Genomic DNA, 27,576 nt, shown 5'->3' with positions numbered 1-27,576 from the left:
TGGCAACCCACTCCAGTATTCTTGCCTAGAGAATCCTATGGACAGAGGAGCCTGGTGGGCTACAATCAATGGTGTTGCAAAACGTCAGACATGACTAAAGTGACTTAGCACGCACATAACACAATAATGTTAGACATGAACTTAATTTTTCTGTAATCATTCAGAGCAAACATCTGGAAAAAAGTTGTTTAAATCCAATCAACCACATTTCTGTCCTCATCTTACTCTACATGGTAGCAGCATTACACATATTTGAACACTTAATTGCTTCCTCCTTTTTGAAACCCTCTTTCCTTTTGCCTTCCCTTTGACCCTCTGGCTCTTCCTTCTCAGGCTCCTTAACTCTTCTTTGTTGAATCTTCCAAATGTTGGGAAGTCTTTACACTATGCTCTTGTTAATAATTAGGAAATAAACAAAACTAGCATTTATAATAGCACCAAAAAATTCAAATGCCTAGGAATAAATTTCACTTAAAAAAAAAGGAAAAATGACTCTATACTAAAAACTATAAAACACTGATAAAATAAATAGAGAGTTATACCATGTTCATGAATGGAAAGACTCAGTATTATTAAGATGTCTCTTCCCAAATCTACAGGTTCAATACTAACCCTCAAATTTGCAGGTGTGTGTGTATGTGTGTGTGTGTGTGTATATATGAGAGAAAAAGAAAGAGAAAATGGGCAGGTTGATTATAAAATTCATATGGAAATGCAAAGGATATAAAATGACCAAGATAGCAATCTTGGAGAATGGCAAAGCTGGAGAATTTTAGATTGGTGGTGGTGGTTGTGGTTTAGTCGCTAAGTCGTGTCTGACTCTTGCAACCCCATGGACTGTAGCCTGCCAGGCTCCTCTATCCATGGGATTCTCCAGTCAAGAATACTGGAGCAGGTTTCCATTTCTTTCTCCAGAATTTTAGATTACTAGATACCAAAAAAATATTAGAAAGCTACTGTAATTAAGACAGTGTCCTACTGATAAAAGTATAGACAAAGAAATCAACAGAACAAAATGGAGAATCCAGAAAGAGACCTCACATATACAGTCTCCTGATTAAAGGTGCCATTGCAGTTCAGTGGAGAACATGTGGTCTGGCTAGGAAATCTCATTCAGTTCTATGGCTTTAAACCTCATCTACTCATATTTTTATTTTAAGCCTTGAACTCTGACCTAAACTTCAGACTTACATCTACCTGCCATCCTACCTGAATGTCCAAGAAGTATATTAAATATATTAAATAAACCTAACAAGATCCAACGGGGAAGGCAATGGCACCCCACTCCAGTACTTTTGCCTGGAAAATCCCATGGACAGAGGAGCCTGGTGGGGGGCAGTCCATGCGGTCGCTGAGAGTCGGACACGACTGAGCGACTTCACTTTTACTCTTCACTTTCATGCATTGGAGAAGGAAATGGCAACCTACTCCAGTGTTCTTGCCTTGAGAATCCCAGGGATGGGGGAGCCTGGTGGGCTGCTGTCTCTGGGGTCGCACAGAGTCGGACACGACTGAAGCGACTTAGCAGCAGCAACAGGATCCTAACACATCTTCTGATTCCCCTCACCCCAGTCACTGCTCTATTAATGACACTATCATTCACTTAGTTACTCAACCTTAAAACCTAGTAATTATCCTAAAATATTCTCTTTTCCCATATCATCACATTTGAAAATCTATCAAATCTTTGTAATAACATACTCTGAATCCACCTACTTCCTTCCAGAGCCCCTGTCTCTAACTCTAGTCCTAAGCTTTCCATCTCTCACTAGACCACTGCACTAGACTTCAAATAGGTCTTGCTTCTTATATCCTTATAGTCTTTTCTCCATACAGAATAGACTGATTTCTTAAAAACAAACCAGATCATGCCACTCCTCTGCTTCCATTCCACCTAGAAGAAAGTAGACACTCCCTGTATGACCTAAACAGCTCCTAACGCTGTTGACCTCATCTCACACAACTCTTCCCCTTTATACTAAGGCCCTGTCTTGATAATTTTTAACATAAGTCACCATCATAATCTGTTTATATACGCCTTATACAAAGTAACTAATTTAGTTACTATTTTTCACCTCAAGCCATCAGCTCAGAATATATTTTACTTCAGGCAGATACGCTCAGTTTCTCGGCCGTGTCGGACTCTTTATGACTCTGTGGACTGTCCCACCAGGTTTCTTTGCCTATGGAATTCTTCAGGCAAGAAGACTGGAGTGGGTTGTCAGTTCCTTCTCCAGGGGATCTTCCCAACCCAGGGATTGAACCCACAACTCCTGCATCTCCTGCATTGGCAGGTGCATTCTTTACCACTGAACCACCTGAGAAGCCCCATATTTTAATTCATTTAAAATAAAATGGAAATAGATTTCCAAATATATTCTAAATATAGAATTTTTACTAAAATGAAATAAAAATAACATATTGTTTTCTAATAGGAACATTACCTTTAAAATTAAATTTTAAAAATTACCTCCTAAATTTATCTTTCTTGTCCTTTAAATCATCAACTTCATTGTGTGTAAACAGATCAGCTATACGTGTAAGAAGATTTGCATTAATACAGTTCATGTTGCATGGGGTAGCTATAATGGCATTCATATTTTTGTGGCAATACTGTATACACTGTTCAACCTAAACAAAAAACACAGAAAATAAGTGTTGAAGATAGAAACAGAAAGGATAATGTCATATCAATACTTTTCAAAGATAAAGATTCATTAAAGGCTTAACCCATGTATTGCTAGGCAATAACTTAGCTCTGCCTGTTTGTGTTAAACTATACTGTTCCAAAGTGGTCTAGTAGGTCAAATTTATACAAACATAGCTAGAAAAAATTTCAAACTTCTTAGAATATTTTGAACAACAATGTAATGAACATCTTTCATGATTGTGGCAGATATAAATCTTAAGTAGACAAACTCAAGGGTACAGATATGTGACTTTCTATTACTAAACTTAGTGACAATTTTATGTCTCCATTTCTCTAACAGAAACAATTTCAGTCACTTTAGGGTTTTCTCAGTTCTGCTGTGCTTGCTTTCTGCCTTTCTTCAATGTCAGGTATATTTACTTTTCAAGGTAGATAGTGTTTTGGGGAAAAACAGCACTGATTAATTATGTATTCTTCTAAATATTTTGCTATGACATAAAAATCATGCTTTAGGTCTTAGATTACAAAAATCAAAACTCAGAGACTCTTTTAGTCCCTCTTTTTTTTCCTATAACCCTCCCTTGAAGCAATTAATACCAGCAACAGAAGAGGGAGGGACTAAGGAGTACAAAAATACAATAAAACCTCAAACAAATAAATGAACTTCACATCTGTTAACACAGTAAAGGAATATTTTGCTCTGTGTAGTTTTACCAGAGGTGAAAAGCTAATATTCATTTAAAACTACAAAAAATATAAAAAAACATTTGAATGATAAAGAAATTTATTAAATAAAAGGAAAAAGAAGAAAAATATATTCAGTGTTAAGAGTCTGATATGGATATATTGTGCTTTTATGTTTCATCAACTATTTTTAACAACAGACATAAGCATGTGGTTTACACATACAAAATTATATCTTCTAGCAGTTGGGCATTCATTTCTTAGTTTGCTTAACTATAAATGAAAGACACAAATAAGCAGTACAAGCTTAAACCAATTATTTAAATAGTAAAACAAATATATTCCAATTAATTTTCTTTTAATTTGGTTTTATGGCCAAATCCCTTTCGGGGCAAAATTAATGCTGTTTAGTTTCATCTGATGCAACAGCTAACTCCTTCCCCGAGGATAAGTTGCTAGCTTTATAGGCATCCTGCGCAAATGACACACAGTAGCTTTAGGCCTTTCCGAATACAACAAAGTACCTCCAAACACCAGCAGCTGATTCTAATGAATCACAGTCTTGAATCAACAACTACTTTAGGAAGATGTCTCCGAATTTTCTAGACACTTGAAAAAAACATCAAGTTATATGTTAAATCAAGCATAGGTGAATAGAAGAGTTGGATCTTTTGTTAATACTTACCAGTGAATCCATTTTCAAAAACTCTGAAGAAATAAGAATTGAAATGACGTTTCCTGGCTCTAAAAAAGAGAGAGAAAAAATTAAATTCTCCTTTTGATTTTCATCTCAATCTCCTTAGAACAGGCTCCTTCTCACCTTAAAAGACGAGGTTACTTTAATAAGAACAATTTAATAAAATCTTACTATGGCTTATATGCAAGAAAGAAAATGCAAAGTTAAAATTTAGGGTATAGAGAAAACATAGCAAATTTGCCCTGGAATCAGATTTACATCGAGTAAAAAGACTCCAGCTAAAGATATGATATATACTAATTCCTCCTTAACTAAACCAGGGAAAAGGATAATTAAAATTGAGAATATAACTCATCACACAAAAATCACAGTGAAGTTATTTCAAAAGTGGTTCAAATGCTTGTTATGAACAAATGCTTAATTTAAAAGATTCTTAAAGATAATAGAAAATTTACTATTGCAAAAATGAAAAAGGCAGACTTCAAAGGCACAACCAGGGAAAGGGGATGCTGGCTGATGCCATCTTTTCAGTAAACCTCAGTCATTTTCCATGAGTTATATTTAAGGAAAAAGAAACATTTTGATATTTACTGTTACAGTACTAAGACAGTCCTCCTAAATAAAGGACTATGTACACAATAATTATAATAAGTAATTCCAATCTTTTCTTAAATAACAATTCTAGATGGAAGGTTCTCAAAAAGAAATGGTAAAGAGAGGAAGGAGTTGGTGAAAAATTTCAACTATAATATGATCCACTACAGTTAAGACCCAAGGTCTGGATTATTAGTGATGTAATTAAGCATTTTGCTAGTTTTCCTAGTTAAAGATTGCTTTTATAGAAGCTTAACATTTGTAGCCACTGATTTAAGGTGCAAGATTACAGAATGACCAAGTTTGCGCCACTTTTTTTTTTAACCTTTTGACTGGTTGAAAATCTTGATTTAGCAATTTTGTAATTTTAAGAACCATTAGAAACCTTTTCCCTTAATTTGGTCACAAAAAGGTATTAAATTATGAACTTCCTCAGAAGACTTTTATACTGTCAGTATAGATTTATTTACTAGTAAGAAATTAGAAATATTTTGATATTACTGTAAATTGTAATTCTAGTGCACAGAAATACTTATATTAAACCCCACCAGTGTGATTTCCTATACAAGTCAATGCCCAAAAAAGATTACTTAGTAATTACTCTTATCATCTAAAACATTGATTCTCAAACTTTTGCTCTCAAGACCTCTTTTAAAAAAGAATCTTAAAAGCTGAGATTCCTAGAAAGCTTTTGTTTAAGTGGGTTATATCTATCCGTATTTACTATACTGGAAAATAAAACAGAAAAAAATTAAAATATTTATTATTCTTTTTCAATGAGTTAATAAACTCATTACATATTAACATAATTTTATGAAACTAACTGTATTTTTCAAAAAAAATGAAAATAACACTGTTTGACATTTTCTATAAATCTCCTCAGTGTCTGACTTAAGGGCAGATAGTTTGATTCTCACATCTGTTTGCACACTGAATTTGTGGGTAGTCTTTCTTAAAGGTTAGTTGCAATGGGAATCAAAATCATACTAAGAGCATTTCCTATTCTGCTATCTCAAAATTGTCTGATTTACCTTGCAATGAGAATGGATCTTTAATCTATGCATTATTTTTTGTTAACATCATGCATTGATCATTTGAAAAACACTGGCTTACTGAGTTATGCAGATCTTCCAAATGTTGAAACATCTCATTATACATTATATTAAAAAGTCTTATTTGTTAATATTTAAAGAAAAGTCTTTAAATATAGAGCAACTATCAAGCACATGCAAGCAGATACAAGTTTCCCAAAACTCTTAATTCTTACTTGAAAGCATGAATTTTATCACTGGCAACAAATATTGTTAGTTATTTCCCTTTCAATGACTGGCTCACTTAATTCATTTTCAAAAAACTATGCCTGGGACATTCCCTGGCCCTAGTGGTTAGGATGCTGAGTTTCACTGCCGTGACCGGGGTTCAACTCCTGATTGGCGAACTGAGATCCTGCAAGTTGTGCAGTGCAGCAAAAGAAAAATTAAAAAATAAAAAAGGAGGAAAGTATCTGCCAGATGCTTAAGTGAGGGTCTGTCAGCCATTCTTTCAAGTAAAAATGGTTTTGTAAGAAAGCAGCTAATTTAGCTTGCAACTCAGGCAACTGTACAAGTGCTTTTCCTTCAGACAACCATCATACTCCGGTGTGCAGCAAGAGTGCACTTCCTGTGTCATCCCATAGAATGTCAAAAGAATGTATAGTCAAGAGTCAAGAGTTAATATAATTAGTCATTTTTACTGCCTCATCAAGGATACTCCTAAGAGAAACTATTTTTGCCTTTTCTTTTTTTCCCGTTTTTACTATGAGCACATGGGCTGAAGAACACAGTGACCCCTCATAGAATGTGATGCTCCTTCCTTGATGTGTGCTAAAGCTCCAACAGTTCTATCCTCTATTACTTCTGCACTTTCAGGACAAATGTCAACACAGAGGGAAAAATGATAAATAACATCCCGGCATTATTAAGCAGATTCCCTTGACCTTGTGGATCCCCTAAAAGGATCTTCAGGACACCAGTGGTCGGTCATCGTAACATACAGTGAAAATGGCTAATCTAGAGACCTGTCCATTTGCCATAAATTCACTAAAATTTGCTAAAAAAGAATGAGGTATCAGTTTCCTAAACGGTGATTACTAATCTGAACATAAATACTAAGGTTTGAACAATTTTCCACATTTCCTATTTTGCCTGAAGCAACTACCAACTGACACAAGAATTTCACTACAAAGTAAGTAATAGATTGTCTTTTACCTAAAGTGGGCATCTCACAATCTTTATTCTCCTTAGTGTTCCTTTTAACATATTTTATCAACCAGTTGAAAATGTGAACGTCACAATGAACTGAAATGTCCACCTCTTCCCAGCGCTGGGCATCCATAGATAAATATTCAGCAAAGTACTTCATTTCTGATATCAAAAGATCTCGTGGGCAAATAAAATCTTCTTTCAAGTTTTTTGCTTCATCACATACATGGATCACCATGTTTGGCCTTCATGAAAAATGTTACACAGAAATGAAATTATTAGAGTTTTAGAAGAGGAGCCAATAACATTGACATTTATTGGAAGTATCAGAACCAGATGTTTTTCAAGGTTTTAACCACATATCAGTTTTACAAGGCTTGACATTCAGAAGTTTACATTAGCACCTTTCTAGAATGCTGATCTGTATCTGAAAACTATGACTAATTTTAGTTAAGCTACTGACTTAGTAAAACAAAATTTTTTTACTATAGAACTTATAAAAGGTTTGAAACTTATTATTTTCAAATTATAATTATAGTGTTTTTAAAAAATACCAATTCACAAAGAAAAATTAAATTACAATTTCTAGTTCTTGTGGGGAACATAAAACGGCACTTTTACATGGTAATGGATACAGAAAGGAGATAAAGATGAAACACTAGAATCTTCTTACTATTAGTGAATGGGAAAAAGTTAAAATTATTCATTGAATAGTGAATAATTAGCATATCAATGTTGTTATTTTTAACAGCTAGAAAGCTTGTTTCTGGGCATTCAATAAATATAAATCAGTAAATGTGGTTTAAAAACTCAACACTACAATGTGCTTATTTACTTATTTAAAAAACAATTTAAGAATAGGTTTATATATCAGAAAGACTACTTCAAAAATTATATACTCTTTGAATTTATATGCCCTTGAAAATTATATTACCTCAACAAGAAATACTAATGTGATCCACAGCTGCCTTCATGTCATTACATTACAAAAGGAAACGATTAAATAGGAAGAGATACACTAATCTACAATATGAATTTAATGTGCATTTAAATGAACTTCAAAAATTTTTAACACAAAGAAATTACATCTGAAGTAACACTGGCAACAGAAAAAAGATTAATAATCAGTGCTTTGTCAAAATAAAGGAATTTAAGTAACTTTGCAAATTGTTCTTCCAAAGACATTACGGTCAAAATATAAACAGGTAATGGCTGGTATAATGAAATATGAAAATTCGGTGAAATTTTGGGCCAAAACATGAAATGCTAAATAATAATAGTAAAAAATCAACCTGATAAATTTTTATGCTACACAAACAAACCTATCAGTTAACAATCTACATGAGGGGACTTCCCTGGTGGTCTAGTCATTAAGAATCTGCCTTGCAATGCAGGGGACACGGGTTTGATCTCTGATTGGGGCACTAAGATCCCACATGCCATGCAACCAAGAAAAAGTATTTGTTGAACATTAAGAATATATTGTTTGAATATCTGTCACGGTAAAAATAAAATTTTAAAAAAATCTATGTGAGTAAAATTCACTAAGCTACAAAAGGGTGAATTTTTATTTATTGTAGTAAAATATACGTAAAGTAAATGCACTCATATTATTATGCAATTATCACCACCATCCATCTCTAGAATCCATCCCAGAACTTTTCAAAAGGGTAAATTTTATGATATGTGTTATTAAAAAACTATCAAAACTGAAAATGCCCAAAGAAACCTTTAGAGATAATGAAAATGTTATCTTCATTAGTTATATGGCTAACATTCATCAAAAATGAATACTTAAAATATGTGCAGTTTTTTGTATGTAAAATACACAAAACAATCCAAAATTATTAAAACTTGCATTACATTGAAATACATATTTTAATTTTTAAATGTTTCTATAATGAGTAATTATATCCAAATAGTTCTAAAATACACATCCAGTTTCTTTAATAAAGTTGTAGAACTAATGGCAGAGATTTTTCTTTGGGTTTTAAATTTTACTTTCCAAAATTTTATGTTAATGGATGTTATTTCTAATATTTATAAGATGAAAATGGATTTTTAAAGTGGAAAACTGTTGTCTAATTTATAAGTAGTATGAATAAGCCATATGTTCACCTATTAAGCAGTTGTTCATAGGTCAACACATCAACTACCCTGAGATCAACTGTTTCAGCAACTGTGTAATGTGAAATTCCTAAATTATGGTAACTGATATATATAATCATCACTCATATATTTTATAATTTGAAGTTGATATTCATATTAAAAGCTTATCTAGCAAAGAACCAGCCTCCTACCCTTCAGATTCTTCAGTCTTTTCTCCACCATTATGAGTAGTACAATTTTCACTTTCTGAAGAACAATTCCTTGTGGAAGCTATACTATGTCTTCCTTAAATACAGAAACAAACACATACAAAAACAAAGGGGGGAGGTTAGCATTTCTAGCTGAAAATGGGTTCTTACTTATTGAATGGTTATACTATAAATGCATGGTTTCCAAGAGTAGTTAAAGATGGTACTTTGTTAGGTGCCTTAATATTTTTAAAGGTATATGAAAGAAACAGTATGAAAAACAGTCACAAATTGCTAACATTACACTAAAGATTAAAAAAAAATACTAACCTGGTATGTAGGGACAGGGGTCAAATGTTCAAAAGCCTACAATATAGTTTCTCTTCCTGAAGCAAATTTTTGTATCAATATTCTGCTACTGCTGAGATTAAAACAATTCACTACATTGAAGATTTCTAAAACCAGCTATGATTTTCAATGTAATGTGGAGAACATCTCCCATACCTTTTGTGTCATCTGAAGCTACTACTGACTTTCATAGAGGGGAGCTATAAAAAAGGTATCGGGAGAGACAAGCAAGATTCTCTCAGTTAAAAAAAAAATTAAGTAAAAGGTACAGGTCAAATTCCTCTAAATTTTATGACACAAATAGGCTAACACAATGGAGTAGTGGATTTTAATATAGTGAAAACCTTTTTTTTGGTAATAGTGTTTGCCTATATGTTAACATCTAAATTTTTTAAAAATATAGCGAAGACAAATTTCTAAAGCTCAGGAAGATACAAATACTAACAGATTTTTCCTATTAAGGTTTCTATTACCCTTTAAATAAAGTTGACTGGAATGCATAATATTTTTCAGAATTATCATAAGGACAAGTACTGCATTTTGCTCTTAAAATCTTACTTGTTTTAGAAACTGCATCCTGACCAACTGGAGTCTCCTGAAATTCTCCTTGTGTGTCAAGAAGGGAGGATTTGATGTATGTGGCTAAAGTTTCAACAGGACTCTCTCCAGCAGCCATGAGGGGACTATACTGGTTGTCCACAGGTGAACTTCCACTGCTCTTCAGCTCATCAAACCTCTTTGCACACTGTAAAGGCATAAAGGAAGGAAATGCAGGTATGGGGGATTTTAATCATCTTTTATAAGTGAAAAATTAATCTCTTGGGTAACAGCTAGAAAACCAGTGTGTATTTCAATACATGAAAGCCTCTCACTTACTTTTTTCTTTTTTAAAATTCAGGGTAGATTTTTTAAAACATGCTTTAACTCAAAGCCATAATATATTTATACACTTGTAGGAAAATGAAGAATGCCTTCACTAACCATATTTCCCCATGATCTATGTCTATTATCAGTTGACAATTTAAAAACTTTAGTTAAAAACTTGGCTGTTATTTTCACACTGAGTTTCCACCAGGAACAAGACCAAATTCTAACCTTCAATAGAAAACAAATCAAAAGGTATCTGATTTGTGATCCTAGATTTTCTTCATTAAAATAATGAGTCTTTGTTCTTACCAACAGTGAGGTTCACCTGCACAAAATACTGTAGTAACACTTAAAAACACTTTTAAATATATGGCCATGTATTTGGGCAGTTTGTTCTAGCACGATGTTCTCCCTTAACTCATTGTTAGTCATAGAATGAATTTAGAAAGACCAGATTAGCAGTGAAAAAAAATACAATAGACTGGAAAATATCAAGAGTGCATTAGGCATAGTAAGGCTAAGTTGTCCATGAAAATGTCATTTCTCAGGTCACAATACAAAATGCCTTCCTTAATGTAGGTTTTCATCAGATAGCACTCTAATAGTATTCATGTTTAAATCTCCATCAATAGCAATGTGGATGGCAAGTTACACAGCAGACCAAGTAATATGGGAGGTACAAAAGGAGAAAAATCTATACTATGTACACACATATATGGTAAGTGAATAACGCATTGGGTATGGCATCATTCATTTACTACACAAATATTTACCAAGTGCCCACTAGATATTGAGCACCTTTTTAATGAAGACTGTTTACTAATAGTATTATAGTACTGTTACTACTAACAAATGCCTACTCAAGGTTTAGTCCTTTGAAAACACATTTAAAAGATATATAAGTAAAGGACTTCCCTGGCGGTCCAGTGGTTAAAACTCTGTGCTTCCACTGCAGGGGGTACAAATTTGATCCCTGCTCCTGCAACTAAGATCCTACAAGCCATGCAGCGTGGCCAAAAAAAAAGAAATTTTTTTCAATTGGGTGAATCTGAATACGCAGTGGATATTAGATGATGCGATAGAGTTACTGTTGGTACTGTAGCTAGGTAGTTATATAATAATATTCTTATTTTAAGAAGTATGCTGCAGTCTATGGAATGACGTCTGAAACTAGCTTTTATTTATTTTTTTAGACTATTTATTTATTTGGCTGCATCAGGGCTTATTTGCAACATGCAAGATCTAGTTCCTGACCAGGGACTGAACCCAGGCCCCCTGCATTGAGAGCTCAGAGTCTCAGCCACTGGACCACCAGGGAAGTCCCTGAAACTTACTTTTAAATGTCAAAAGAAAAAAAAAGTTACATAAAGAAATCAAGCAAACATCTAGAATTACTGACCCCAAATAAAGGATATAGGGATACTATGCTCTTCTTTTAACCTTTCTATATGTTTGAAAATATTCACAATAAAATTTGGGAAAATAGTCAAATTCACAGATTGGCCTCATTTTAAAACCTAACATGTAAAAATCCAAAAGATGAAAAAGTATAGATTAAGGAATGATAATATACACAAAGTTCCTTCATCATTTCACAAAGATTTACAATCAAGGGCAAGTAATCTCTGTGGGTATGTTTTCTCAGCTGTAAAAGAAGAGGGTAGAACTTGGTTCATTCACTGATTCTATAAGTATTGAGAGTATATCATGGGAAAGGCAGTAGTGAAAATGCTTAAAATCTACTGAATAAAATCACTAATGTTCTTTCTACTTCTAGAAACCTGAGATGATTCACTCACTTTAGGGTTCCTTTTAACAGCAAAAATTCTGAGGTCTGTGTTCTCAAACTGGAGTTCAGAGATGAATTACCAGAAAGAGTACCCTATAAGAGTTTTTAGGTTGCAAGTTTTGATTCTGAGGATTACAATAATAAAAATCATTTGAATCATTAGGATGACAGAATATTTTAAGACAAAGGTAGAAAACAGACTTAATAGAGAAGAGATGTGCTAATGCCAAGTGAAGGCAAGTAATGCCTTGGGGCAACACAAGGCTTCACCACAAGTTAGAGAGAGAAAAGTGGAGAAAGAATACAGGCTTTGAAGGGCTTTTGGCAATATAGGCTAAACACAAAAAATTTTGTGCCACAAAAGACTATACAATATTTGCATTATAATTGCAATTTAATTTCAGCAAAACACTATTACTGATCACATTAAGCTTATTAGTTTAAATTATGTTGGTTTGAGTTTTCCCTTGTGTCTATAAAATGTAAAATTTGGTTTATGATTGTATAGGTGGGTTTATACCTGGTATTGTTAGTGCACATTTAATTTCCACTGTGATAGTAATTTGGGTCATCACTGGAAGTTTTCAAGTTTTTTCCTTTAAAAAGGTCTATACATTACTCAATTCTGAGAAGCACAGCATTAGCAATTTAATAATAAAATTGGATTTACAAATGTTTTATCTACCCATTCAGTTGTAAATATGTAAAATAGGCTGAATTTAATCATAGCAGGTGGGTTAATAAATCATATATCTATATAGATTATATATATAGTCAGGTCATATTTTATGCATATTTAGTTTTTACATGCATATGAATATATGAAACTCAAATACTACTTCTTTCTTAGTAGTTACACCTTTAAATTGATTACTTTTTCTGATTTCTTTTCAGTAGCTATCTGGAAGACTGTTATTTACCTCTTTGGGTGTTAATCCAGGCACAAGCCTTGCCACAGTTTCCCAATTGATGGTCTGGTGGATTCCAATTAATGGGTAAAGGATCATGTCCAATACCATCTGGTTGTTATTGTTTAGGAAATTGTTGTTTTCTGAATATCCACGACTCATCTTTTGGAACTAGAAATAGAGAAGACAAATTTATTTGCATCTGAAATCCAAATGTTTTCAGAACAATATAAATCAGTTATAATTCATTCCTAAGAATTAACTGCTACTATAAAAAAGGAAAATGAAACTGAAGTAAAAATCAACACAGACTATATAGCTCAAGTCTCTTCAAATATAATAGCACTTGAATATTATGGATTGGTAGATACATGGATACAAGGATGTGCATGCTTAGTTGCTCAGTCGTGTCCAATTCTTTGCAACTCCATGGACTGCAGCCCATGAGGCTCCTCTGTCCATGGGATTTCTCTGGGCAAGAACACTGGAGTGGACTGCCCTACCCTCCTCGAGGGGATCTTCCCGACCCAGGGATCGAACCCACATCTCCTATGACCCTTGCACTGCAAGTTGATTCTTTACTCACTGAGCCATCGGGGAAGCCTAGAAGGATATACAGCTGGGTAAATATGTGATTTTAAAAATATGATAAAATGTTAAGGACAGAATATAAGTGATGGGTATACAAGTGTTCACTATAAAATTCTTTTGATTTTGCTGTATGTTAAAAGCTTTTCATAACAAAACAGAGAAAAAGTTGAATACAATATATCTTCATTAAAAAAAACCTCTTATGTGTGGCTGATTTACATTTTGATTAGCAGTTCATGGATGGTGGAGCTAAACAGTGAAAAAAAAAGATAGTTACATGATAATTTCATTGCAGTCCCAAGCCATACTTTCTCTGTGATTGAACGTCCATGCTACAATCAAGGCTGAGTATACTTAATTTGATAGGTGTAATCAAATGAAACTTGCTGCTGCTCCTGCTGCTGCTAAGTCGCTTCAGTCATGTCCAACTCTGTGCGACCCCAGAGACAGCACCCCACCAGGCTCCCCAGTCCCTGGGATTTTCCAGGCAAGAACACTGGAGTGGGTTGCCATTTCCTTCTCCAGTGCATGAAAGTGAAAAGTGAAAGTGAAGTCACTCAGTCGTGTCCGACTCCTAGCGACTCCATGGACTGCAGCCCACCAGGTCCATGGGATTTTACAGGCAAGAGTACTGGAGTAGGTTGCCACTGCCTTCTCCAAATGAAACTTAGAACCAAGTTAATCTGACATTTTAGGATAAGCATAATAGTTATTGTGCATGTGATTACTAATTATATATGGTGAGGAGATTATATTAACAAATGTAATTAGCATTGTTTTTACATGTTTGAAACATTTTTTGTAAAGTTCTCTTATTCCTTATCTTCAGAAACAATGTGGTGACTGGCCTGACAAGGTTTAACCCTTACACATACCCAAACACACCCTCTGACTCTCATATATAAAAAGCCACAGCACCTCTACACACATACACACTCACACGCACTCCTGCAGAGTGGTGGCCTCCCCTGCTTTTTCACTTGGTTCCCCACCCTGGTCCTAATATCACATACCCTCTGGTTCAATCCAGGAGACCTTGAATCAAGTGACTAAGGGTGTGTACAAAATCTTCAGGAAACATGATGACAAGAAAAAAAAGTCTCTAGAAGGCTTTCCAAAGGGATGTACCTCAATAAACATTTAGCAAGTACCAACTATAACCCAGGCCAAGCACTGGGAATACCACAATAAATACGGCATGGTCCCTGTCCTCAAGGAGTTTACTAGCAGAGAGCTGAGGATACAGGTAGACAAACAGATGATTTTAATATCATCTGCTGAGAGCCAAAGCACAGGGGAGCCATGCAAGGACAGAGGGACAAATAATAACTGTTGATATTGTGGAGGAGGGGACGACCGGTATTAAAGAGAAAAAGAATCTGTCTCCTTCAACCTTAAGAGAATTTTAAGAACTTCTTTATCAGGTGTTTACTAGGAGCCTGGAGCTGTGCTAAGGCTTTTATATAACTTATTTCAATTCTTACCACAACCCTATAAGATAGAGTCTTTCCCCAATTTTACAAGATGAAGAAACACATTCAGAAAAGTTAAATAATTTAGACAAGGCCACAGAGCTAATAAGAGGCAGAACAAAGTCCCAGGTAAAATTGACTCTTAGATCCATGCTCTTTCCATTACATTTGAGAAGTAGAGTATAGGGGAGATAGCAAATGGGAATGATGGCTTAGGACAGAGACAGACAGAGTCTAAACATTATGAAGTTAGTAATGATTCAATGAAGCAATTTCCAAAGTTTCTGCTTGTGAGCCAAGGGAGGGAAAAGGCTGTGGTACTGAAGGAAAAAAGCTACTCCCTTCAAATTTAAAAAATTTTGAGAATTTATGTCAATTATACTTCAATAAAGCTGAAATTGTTTAAAAAAAAATTAACATTTACTGAGCCTCCACCATGGGCCAGGCATTGTATCTGAAGTTAGAGTGTAAATTTACAGATGAAAAGATTTACAATTAGTCATATCTATGACTTAGGGCAGACACACTGAAACCATACTCACAGAAAACTAGTCAAGATAATCACACTAGGACCACAGCCTTGTCTAACTCAATGAAACTAAGCCGTGCCCGTGGGGCAACCCAAGACGGGTGGGTCATGGTGTAGAGATTTGACAGAACGTGGTCCACTGGAGAAGGGAATGGCAAACCACTTCAGTATTCTTGCCTTGAGAACCCCATGAACAGTATGAAAAGGCAAAATGATAGGATACTGAAAGAGAAACTCCCCAGGTCAGTAGGTGCCCAATATGCTACTGGAGAACAGCAGAGAAATAACTCCAGAAAGAATGAAGGGATGGAGCCAAAGCAAAAACAATACCCAGCTGTGGATGTGACTGGTGGTAGAAGCAAGGTCCAATGAGGAACCTGGAATGTCAGGTCCATGAATCAAGGCAAATTGGAAGTGGTCAAACAAGAGATGGCAAGAGTGAACGTCGACATTCTAGGAATCAGCGAACTGAAATGGACTGGAATGGGTGAATTTAACTCAGATAACCATTATATCTACTACTGCGGGCAGGAATCCCTCAGAAGAAATGGAGTAGCCATCATGGTCAACAAAAGAGTCCGTAATGCAGTACTTGGATGCAATCTCAAAAATGACAGAATGATCTCTGTTCGTTTCCAAGGCAAACCATTCAATATCACAGTAATCCAAGTCTATGTCCCAACCAGTAACGCTGAAGAAGCTGAAGTTGAACAGTTCTATGAAGACCTACAAGACCTTTTAGAGCTAACACCCAAAAAAGATGTCCTTTTCATTACAGGGGACCGGAATGCAAAAGCAGGAAGTCAAGAAATACCTGGAGTAACAGGCAAATTTGGCCTTGGAATACGGAATGAAGCAGGGCAAAGACTAATAGAGTTTTGCCAAGAAAATGCACTGGTCATAGCAAACACCCTCTTCCAACAACACAAGAGAAGACTCTACACATGGACATCACCAGATGGTCAACATCGAAATCAGATTGATTATATTCTTTGCAGCCAAAGATGGAGAAGCTCTATACAGTCAACAAAAACAAGACCGGGAGCTGACTGTGGCTCAGATCATGAACTCCTTATTGCCAAATTCAGACTGAAATTGAAGAAAGTAGGGAAAACCACTAGACCATTCAGGTACGACCTAAATCAAATCCCTTATGATTATACAGTGGAAGTGAGAAATAGATTTAAGGGCCTAGATCTGATAGATAGAGTGCCTGATGAACTATGGACTGAGGTTCGTGACATTGTACAGGAGACAGGGATCAAGACCATCCCCATGGAAAAGAAATGCAAAAAAGCAAAATGGCTGTCTGGGGAGGCCTTACAAATAGCTGTGAAAAGAAGAGAAGGGAAAGCAAAGGATTAAAGGAAAGATATAAGCATTTGAATGCAGAGTTCCAAAGAATAGCAAGAAGAGATAAGAAAGCCTTCCTCAGCAATCAATGCAAAGAAATAGAGGAAAACAACAGAATGGGAAAGACTAGAGATCTCTTCAAGAAAATTAGAGATACCAAGGGAATATTTCATGCAAAGATGAGCTCGATAAAGGACAGAAATGGTATGGACCTAACAGAAGGAGAAGATATTAAGAAGAGGTGGCAAGAATACACAGAAGAACTCTACAAAAAACATCTTCATGACCCAGATAATCATGATGATGTGATCACTGACCTAGAGCCAGACATCCTGGAACGTGAAGTCAAGTGGCCTTAGAAAGCATCACTACGAACAAAGCTAGTGGAGATGATGGAATTCCAGTTGAGCTATTTCAAATCCTAAAAGATGATGCTGTGAAAGTGCTGCACTCAATATGCCAGCACATTTGGAAAACTCAGCAGTGGCCAAAGGACTGGAAAAGGTCAGTTTTCATTCCAATCCAAAGAAAGACAATGTCAAAGAATGCTCAAACTACTGCACAATTGCACTCATCTCACACACTAGAAGGCAATGGCACCCCACTCCAGCACTCTTGCCTGGAAAATCCCATGGATGGAGGAGCCTCGTAGGCTGCAGTCCATGGGGTCGCAGAGTCGGACAGGACTGCATGACTTCACTTTCACTTTTTACTTTCATGCTTTGGAGAATGAAATGGCAACCCACTCCAGTGTTCTTGCCTGGAGAATCCCAGGGAAGGGGGAGCCTGGTGGGCTGCCGTCTATGGGGTCGCACAGAGTCGGACACGACTGAAGCAACTTAGCAGCAGCAGCAGCAGCACATACTAGCAAAGTAATGCTCAAAATTCTCCAAGCTACACTTTAACAATACATGAATCGTGAACTTCCAGATGTTCAAGCTGGATTTAGAAAAGGCAGAGGAAGCAGAGATCAAACTGCCAACATCCACTGGATCATTGAAAAAGCAAGAAAGTTCCATAAAAACATCTATTTCTGTTTTATTGACTATGCCAAAGCCTTTGACTGTGTGGACCACAACAAACTCTGGAAAATTCTTAAAGAGATGGGAATACCAGACCATCTGACCTGCCTCCTGAGAAATCTGTATGCAGATCAGGAATATTGGAGTGGGTAGCCTATCCCCTATTCTACAGTTAGAACTGGACATGGAACAACAGACTGGTTCCAAACAGGAAAAGGAGTACATCAAGACTGCATATTGTCACCCTGCTTATTTAATTTATATGCAGAATGCATCATGAGAAACACTGGGCTGGATGAAACACAAGCTGGAATCAAGGTTGCTGGGAGAAATATCAATAACCTCATATATGCAGATGATACCACCCTTGTGGCAGAAAGTGAAGAAGACCTGAAGAACGTCTTGATGAAAGTGAAAGAGGAGAGTGAAAAAGTTGGCTTAAAGCTCAACATTCAGAAAACTAAGATCATGGCATCCGGTCCTATCACTTCATGGCAAATAGATGGGGAAACAGTGGCAGACTTTATTTTTGGGGGCTCCAAAATCACTGCAGATGGTGACTGCAGCCATGAAATTAGAAGACACTTACTCCTTGGAAGAAAAGTTATGACCAATCTAGTCAGCATATTAAAAAGTAGAGATATTACTTTGCCAGCAAAGATTCATCTAGTCAAAGCTATGGTTTTTCCAGTAGTTATATATGGATGTGAGAGCTGGACTATAAAGAAATCTGAGCACCAAAGAATTGATGCTTTTGAACTGTAGTGTTGGAAAAGACTCTTGAGAGTCCCTTGGATTGCAAGGAGATACAACCAGTCCATCTTAAAGGAAATCAGTCCTGAATATTCATTGGAAGGACTAATGCTAAAGCTGAAACTCCAATACTTTGGCCACCTGATGGGAAGAGCTGACTCATCTGAAAAGACCTGCTGCTGGGAAAGACTGAAGGTGGGGAGGAGAAGGGGACGACAGAGGATGAGATGGCTGGATGGCAGCACCGACTCAATGGACATGAGTTTGAGTAAACTCTGGGAGTTGGTGATAGGGAGGCCTGGCGTGCTGTAGTCCATGGGGTTGCAAAGAGTCGGACATGACTGAGTGACTGAACTGAACTGATCACCTAGGATCAAGTTAAGGATAATGTGAGATGTTTAAATGTTGGAATGGGGAACTGGAATGCAAAAATTCTCAGTGACGCGTTAACAATGATTAGTACTACATCACTGTATATGTAAAACACTGATGCAGGACATCGGGTGGTAGACATAATAGATTTATCCTACATGTTTCTGCATGAACATTAGAAAGAAACAAGAAAATTATAGCTTCCGGTACTCTTGCCTGGAAAATCTCATGGACGGAGGAGCCTGGAAGGCTGCAGTCCATGGGGTCGCACAGAGTCGGACACGACTGAAGTGACTTAGTAGTAGTAGTAGCAACCACACAGGTACCTTGCTGAAGGCCCAGAATTGTGTTGCGTATGGACCCTGGAGCTAGCCTGCCCAAATTTTTGTCCTGGTTCCACCACTTGAGGTATTATCTGGTTCAGATTACGTACTCTATGCCTCAGTTTTCTCATCTGTAAAACAAAGAATAATAGTAGCTAGCCCATATACTTTTGAAGATACATGGACAGTGTTACCTGGCATTTAGTACTACATAATGTTTATAACAGTAACATTATCATTCCAAAGAGCCTAGGATTAAACAGATTCATAAAGATAAATATAACAGATGAAAAGGAGAGACACTGACTTTCCAATGAAGTAAGTTCTCAACAAAATGAGTGCAAAATCAGATCTAGATTCTTATCTAGTTACCATTTCCAGCAGTACAACCTATGATTTCAATGGTCTTGACTATAACACAAGGAAAATAATACCTACCTCTGATGTTATTGTAAGGATTAGATAATATATACAACACACTACCTGGCATACAGAAGGTGATCAATAATTACTTCTTATTTTGGCCACGTTACTGGCATAAAAATTTTCAAAAACTACTTTAAGAACTGTAAAACACTGCCTTGAGCCCAGCTGAAAGTAGATTTTACAGAACTTCATTGTTTTCTACTTGTGTACCTAGCACATCATCACTTCATACCACACAATTTGAGAACTATGTTGGGGCATGGAATATTTTATTACAATTCTGTTTGAGCCTCAATAGAAAACAGTTTGAAACAGAATACAGGGCAAGGATTTGGGTGCTGTTTTTACTTTATTTTCAAAAAGATTACTTAAAATTTTCTAAAATATTTATTGTGGCCTACAATGTGCAGGTACCTATTAGCTAATCAAAAATACAATTCATATAAAATATTTTCAAACTTGTATGTGTACTCCATACCTGTATAAATACTCATTTATAATACATGTTTAATTTACATCATCTAACATCAACATTTTAGGAATCAGTGAACTAAAATGGACTGGAATGGGTGAATTTAACTCAGATGACCATTATATCTACTACTGTGGGCAAGAATCCCTTAGAAGCAATGGAGTAACCATCAAAGTCAACAAGAGAGTCTGAAATGCAGTACTTGGTGCAATCTCAAAAATGAAAGAATGATCTCTGTTTCCACAGTAAACCATTCAGTATCACAGTAATCTAAGTCTATGCCCTGACCAGTAATGCTGAAGAAACTGAACTTAAATGGTTCTATGAAGACCTACAAGACCTTATAGAACTAACACCCAAAAATGATGTCCTTTTCATTATAGGGGACGGGAATGCACAAGTAGAAGTCAAGAAATACCTGGAGTATAACAAGTGGTGCTGGGAACTCTGGTCAACCACTTGTAAAAGAATGAAACTAGAACACTTTCTAACACCATACACAAAAATAAACTCAAAATGGATTAAAGATCTCAACGTAAGACCAGAAACTATAAAACTCCTAGAGGAGAACATAGGCAAAACACTCTCTGACATACATCACAGCAGGATCCTCTATGACCCACCTCCCAGAATATTGGAAATAAAAGCAAAAATAAACAAATGGGACCTAATTAACCTTAAAAGCTTCTGCACATCAAAGGAAACTATTAGCAAGGTGAAAAGACAACCTTCAGAATGGGAGAAGATAATAGCAAATGAAGCAACTGACAAACAACTAATCTCGAGAATATACAAGCAACTCCTACAGCTCAACTCCAGAAAAATAAATGACCCAATCAAAAAATGGGCCAAAGAACTAAATAGACATTTCTCCAAAGAAGACATACAGATGGCTAACAAACACATGAAAAGATGCTCAGCATCACTCATTATCAGAGAAATGCAAATCAAAACCACTATGAGGTACCATTTCACGCCAGTCAGAATGGCTGCAATCCAAAAGTCTACAAGTAATAAATGCTGGAGAGGGTGTGGAGAAAAGGGAACCCTCTTACACTGTTGGTGGGAATGCAAACTAGTACAGCCACTATGGAGAACAGTGTGGAGATTCCTTAAAAAACTGGAAATAGACATGCCTTATGATCCAGCAATCCCACTGCTGGGCATACACACTGAGAAAACCAGAAGGGAAAGAGACACGAGTACCCCAATGTTCATCGCAGCACTGTTTATAATAGCCAGGACATGGAAGCAACCTAGATGTCCATCAGCAGATGAATGGATAAGAAAGCTGTGGTACATATACACAATGGAGTATTACTCAGCCATTAAAAAGAATACATTTGAAGCAGTTCTAATGAGGTGGATGAAACTGGAGCCTATTATACAGAGTGAAGTAAGCCAGAAAGAAAAACACCAATACAGTATACTAACGCATATATATGGAATTTAGAAAGATGGTAACAATAACCCTGTGTACGAGACAGCAAAAGAGACACTGATGTATAGAACAATCTTATGGACTCTGTGGGAGGGAGAGGGTGGGAAGATTTGGGAGAATGGCATTGAAACATGTAAAATATCATGTATGAAACGAGTTGCCAGTCCAGGTTCGATGCACGATACTGGATGCTTGGGGCTGGTGCACTGGGACGACCCAGAGGGATGGAATGGGGAGGGAGGAGGGAGGAGGGTTCAGGATGGGGAACACATGTAAACCTGTGGCGGATTCATTTTGATATTTGGCAAATCTAATACAGTTATGTAAAGTTTAAAAATAAAATAAAATTAAAAAATAAAAAAAAAAAAAAAAAAAAAAAAAAAAAAAGAAATACCTGGAGTAACAGGCAAATTTGGCCTTGGAGTACAGGATGAAACAGGGCAAAGGCTAATAGAGTTTTGCCAACAGAACACACTGGTCATAGCAAACACCCTCTTCCAACAACACAAGAGACGACTCTACACATGGACATCACCAGATGGTCAATACGGAAATCAGATTGATTATATTCTTTGCAGCCAAAGATGGAGAAGCTCTGTACAGTCAGCAAAAACAAGACCAGGAGCTGACTGTGGCACAGATCATGAACTCCTTATTGCAAATTCAGACTGAAATTGAAGAAAGTAGGGAAAACCACTAGACCACTCAGGTATGACCTAAATCAAATCCCTTATGATTATACAGTGGAAGTGACAAACAGAGTGCCTGAAGAACTATGGATGGAGGTTTGTGACATTGTAGAGGAGGCAGTGATCAAGACCATCCCAAGGAAAATAAATGCAAAAAGGCAAAATAGTTATCTGAGGAAGTCTTACAAATAGCTGTGAATAGAAAAGAAGTGAAAGGCAAAGGAGAAAAGGAAAGATATACGCATTTGAATGCAGAGTTCCAAAGAATAGCAAGGAGAGATAAGAAAGCCTTCCTCAGTGATCAATGCAAAGAACTAGAGGAAAACAAGAGAATGGGAAAGACTGGAGATATCCTCAAGAAAATTAGAGATACTAAGGGAACATTTCATGCAACGATGGGCTCGATAAAGGACAGAAATGGTATGGACCTAACGGAAGCAGAAAATATTAAGAAGAGGTGGCAAGAATACACAGAAGAACTGTACAAAAAGATCTTTACAACCCAGATAATCACGATGGTGTGATCACCAACTTAGAGCCAGACATTCTGGAATGAGAAGTCAAGTGGGCCTCAGGAAGCATCACTACGAACAACGCTAGTGGAGGTGATGGAATTCCAGTTTAGCTATTTCAAATCCTGAAAGATGATGCTGTGAAAGTGCTGCACTCAATATGCCAGCAAATTTGGAAAACTCGGCATGGCCACAAGACTGGAAAAGGTCCGTTTTCATTCCAATCCCAAAGAAAGGCAATGTCAAAGAATGCTCAAACTACCGCACAATTGCACTCATCTCACATGCTAGTAAAGTAATGCTCAAAATTCTCCAAGCCAGGCTTCAACAGTACGTGAACCATGAACTTCCAGATGTTCAAGGTGGATTTAGAAAAGGCTGAGGAAGCAGAGATTATATTGTCAACATCTGCTGAAACATCAAAAAAGCAAGAGAGTTCCAGAAAAACATCTACTTCTACTTTATTGACTATGCCAAAGCCTTTGACTGTGTGGACCACAACAAACTGTGGAAAATTCTTCAAGAGATGGGAATACCAGATCACCTGACCTGCCACTTGAGAAATCTGTATGCAGGTCAGGAAGCTACAGTTAGAACTGGACATGGAACAACAGACTGGTTCCAAATAGGAAAAGGAGTACGTCAAGGCTGTATATTGTCACCCTGATTATTTAACTTATATGCAGAGTACATCATGAGAAACGCTGGGCTGGAAGAAGCACAAGCTGGAATCAAGACTGCCTGGAGAAATATCAATAACCTCAGATATGCAGATGACACCACCCTTGTGGCAGAAAGTGAAGAACTAAAGAGCCTCTTGATAAAAGTGAAAGAGGAGAGTGAAAAAGTTGGTTTGAGGTTCAGCACTGAGAAAACTAAGATCATGGCATCCAGTCCCATCATTTCATGGCAAATAGATGGGGAGACAATGGAAACAGTGATAGACTTTATATTCTTGGGGTCCAAAATCACTGCAGATGGTGATTGCAGCCATGAAACTAAAAGACACTTGCTCCTTGGAAGAAAAGTTACAACCAACCTAGTCAGCACACTAAAAAGCAGAGACATTCTGCCAGTAAAGGTCTATCTAGTCAAGGCTATGGTTTTTCCAGTAGTTATATATGGATGTGAGAGCTGGACTATAAAGAAAGCTGAGCACCAAAGAATTGATGCTTTTGAATTGTGGTGTTGGAGAAGACTCTTGAGGGTCTCTTGGACTGTAAGGAGATCAAACAAGTCCATCTTAAAGGAAATCAGTCCTGAATATTCATTGGACGGACTAATGCTAAAGCTGAAACTCCAATACTTTGGCCCCCTGATTCGAAGAACTGACTCATTTGAAAAGACCCTGATGCTGGCAAAGATTGAAGGCAGGAGGAGAAGGGGATGACAGGATGAGATGGTTGGATGGCATCACTGCCTCAATGGACATGAGTTTGAATAAACCCCAGGAGTTGGCGATGAACAGGGAGGCCTGGCCTGCTGCAATCCATGGGGTCACAAAGAGTCGGACATGACTGAGTAACTGAACTAACTGAACTGAACATTATCTAAATGTGAAAAAGAATTTTTTTCTGTTGATATTTTCCTTACACAACTGAATCACACCAAGCAAGTGAAAACTACCCAGAATTAATTCCAGTTAAACAGATGTTCAAGAAAGCATCCCTAGAGTCAGAATTCTCTCAGAGTAGCTGCAACTGTGCATCCCCTTCTGGAAAAGAAGTACAGACTTACCAAAAACTGCCAATAAGAAAACGTTTGAAACTCAAATTATACTATTACTAGATTTACTCCCATTCATGATAAAATATTAAAAACATGCTAATGTTTAGTATGAAACATGTTATTTACCAAAAATAAAAATTGTTTACTACTCTAAATACACTTTTTAATACATTTCATGCCCTCTCCATTTCCACGATGGGAGTTTAAATGTACTAACAAAACCAAACAGAGGTCCAACACTGGCATCTGTTTTTCCTATTTTCAAATAGAAAAAGATCTGGTAGACAGAGACTTTGCCCCTAGGCTGAGAAGGATAGGTGCTAGAGAGGCCAGCAGGGCAGGTCACAGGCCTCTGGCATAACAGAGGATGGGCGACAACACTGAGTCATCACCAGGGTAGAAGCCTTGTGCCCAGGCTTTCTGACCACGAGAACGGGCATCTGGCTTTCATAGTGAAGGAGAAAATAAAACCACAATTGAAACCTAGAAAGAACACATCAAAGCCCCGCAACCTTCGACCCAGAGGCTCGCTGCACTGCACGTCCTTTAAGGCAGCCCAGACCTTGGTGGTCTCCCGCCTCCCCTCGGGTGCAGAAACTCTGGGCGCTGAGCGGGTGAGGGGTGGACAAAGGCGCGGGGAAAGCAGTGGGCCGAGGCGGGGGAAGATGCAGGGCAGGGACTAGGGGTGGGGCCAGGACGGCAGACGCCGTGCTCTCTCAGCTGGTTCACTAGAGGGACCGGCTTTGGAGATCTGGAGAAGGCAGAGCCGGCGGGCCCCTCGATGCACGTGGGGGCGGTTCGGGGGCACTTTCCACTAGCGAGACTCCCGCCCGGCCCTAAAGCGGAGGAGGCCGCAGAGGGGGCCGCTAGCCTCCAACGGTAACGCCACTAGCCGCACTTTCCGCCAACCAGCCCCCGAGCTCCCTCGGCTCGTCACTCACCTCTAGGCCGCAATGGCCCTCGCTTCGCCCCCGTCACCTGCAGAGCCCGGCACCGCCCGCGCCATGAAGCGGCCGCGACCAGACCCGCAAACCCAACCGCTGGGGTACCAGCGCTGCGGGGCGGGGAACGCGGAGATCGACGCCGCCTGGCCAATCGCAGGCCAGCGCCGCAGCGGCGCAGCCAATGAACGACGAGCTCCTTTCGGGCTGCAGGGAGCGGGTGCTGCGAAGAGCGGCTACTCGGCTTAGCCTTTGCCGGTTTCTTCCCCGCCCCCCTCGAATTCTTTCTCAGGCCTGTCGCAGTGCAGCGTCCCCACCCTCCCAGCGTCCTGTCTCTTAGCAACCAGATGCCCTCTAGAGCCAGAACTTCACTCAGAATGATCGCCTCTGGATCCAGAAGAAAGGGGGAAATGGGGGAGAAAGAACTCATAAAGAATGAAGTTGTTGGTGGCTTTGATATACCCGCTTAGGTCAGGTAGAATAGGAAAACTGCATGATCTGTGGATGCAAGAAATATCTTGGGTGAAGCGTGGTCTTCATCAGGAGGCGTCTCTTGAAAAATGTAAATAGCTTTGGGTTACTCCTTGAGGTTTCGTACATTAATAGGTTCAGGAAGGACCTTACTCTGGTGACTACTACTGGGAACCTAGTCAGATGTGTAAGGCCCAATCTTGTAGAGTAAATGCTACATGTCAGTATCTTCTCTCTTTTAAAATTTTGTTTATTTTAGTTGATTTACAATGTTGTTAGCTTCTGCTGTACAGCAAAACAATTTAGTTACATTTTTTTCCATATTATTTTCCATTATAGTTTATTACAAGATGTTGAATATAGTTTCCTGTGCTATGCAGTAGGACTTTGTTGTTTATCCATTTCATATACAATAGCTTGCATCTGCTAATCCCAAACTCAATCTAGCTCTCCTCCACACTCTTCCACCCTTGGCAACCACAAATCTGTTCTGTGAGACTGTTTCACTGATAAGTTCATTTACAGTATTTTTTTCAGATTCCACATATAAGTGATACCATATAGTGTTTATCTTTCTCTCTCCAACTTACTTCATTTAGCTTGATAATCTCTAGGTCCATCCATGTTGCTGCAAATGGCATTATTTCATTCTTTTTATGGCTAATTAGTATTCCATCACACACACACACACCCACACCCACACACACACACACACACCCACACACACACACACCCCACATCTCTATTCATTCATATGTTGATGGACAGGTTATTTCCATGTCTTGTCTATTGTAAATAGCGCTGCTATGAACATAAAAGAAGCCATTTGGGCCTAAGCCATTTCATAATCCAAGACTGGCTGCAATGTTTGCCCTTAAAACAGGTCTCAGTAATTAATGATCTTAAGGGAACAAAGGGAAAGCAGAAATAGAGAAAAGGCAGTCAAGAAATAGTGCAGTGGTAAAGCAATTTTAGTTCCTCCTCAAGGGATATATATAATAAAATTATATCTTTGAGTTCTGCAGGAATTAAGGCCCCCCATTCAGGTGAAGGATGGAATGATGATGTTGACCCTCCTGACTTCAATCAAGTAAGACTCGAACTCTGTTGACCTTTGCCCCAATTTTATGCTGAATTCTCTCTGCTCAAACCCCTTCATGAGTATGCATATATCCTTAGCTTAAAATTTACCTATTTGCTGTTCAGGGAGACATCGCTTTGGTAAAGATCCCGTGTTCTCCTTATCGCAACCCAGTTTTCGAGTAACACTTTCACACAAGCTGAAACTCAGTTATAATGGTGATGAGCCAGCTTAAACTATGAAGACAAGAACCCACACAGGACTGACTGCAGAGCAGTAACAGAAAGAACCTGTGTTTTGAAGTTTACCTTGTGAAGCAAAGCTGC

General features: G+C 37.7%; 1 protein-coding gene across 5 annotated transcripts in view; it reads right to left on the bottom strand.

The window, feature by feature from the left end:
* Positions 1-25,852, bottom strand: part of SANBR (SANT and BTB domain regulator of CSR) — a 61,403-nt gene extending 35,551 nt beyond the window's left edge. For 3 of the 5 annotated variants that reach the window (XR_008700369.1, XM_055540214.1, XM_055540216.1), the window contains exons 1-7: positions 25,699-25,852; positions 13,087-13,245; positions 10,069-10,255; positions 9,166-9,259; positions 6,872-7,110; positions 4,020-4,078; positions 2,471-2,631 (exon numbers count right to left, since the gene is read on the bottom strand). Coding sequence is in view for 4 of the 5 variants with exons in the window: in XM_055540214.1 (XP_055396189.1) it covers positions 2,471-2,631; positions 4,020-4,078; positions 6,872-7,110; positions 9,166-9,259; positions 10,069-10,255; positions 13,087-13,236 (890 nt within the window). In the remaining variant the exon portion in view is untranslated. Of the gene's footprint in view, positions 1-2,470; positions 2,632-4,019; positions 4,079-6,871; positions 7,111-9,165; positions 9,260-10,068; positions 10,256-13,086; positions 13,246-19,492; positions 19,626-25,698 lie in introns of those variants that run through there. The other 2 variants (XM_055540215.1, XM_055540218.1) reach the window with 2 other exon arrangements.
* Positions 25,853-27,576: the final 1,724 nt, after the last annotated feature.

This window comes from Bubalus kerabau, chromosome 11 (assembly GCF_029407905.1).
Source record: "Bubalus kerabau isolate K-KA32 ecotype Philippines breed swamp buffalo chromosome 11, PCC_UOA_SB_1v2, whole genome shotgun sequence".
Lineage (NCBI taxonomy): Eukaryota > Metazoa > Chordata > Mammalia > Artiodactyla > Bovidae > Bubalus > Bubalus kerabau.
Note: the sequence above shows the minus strand (reverse complement) of the source record. Positions and strands in the feature narration are given on the sequence as shown.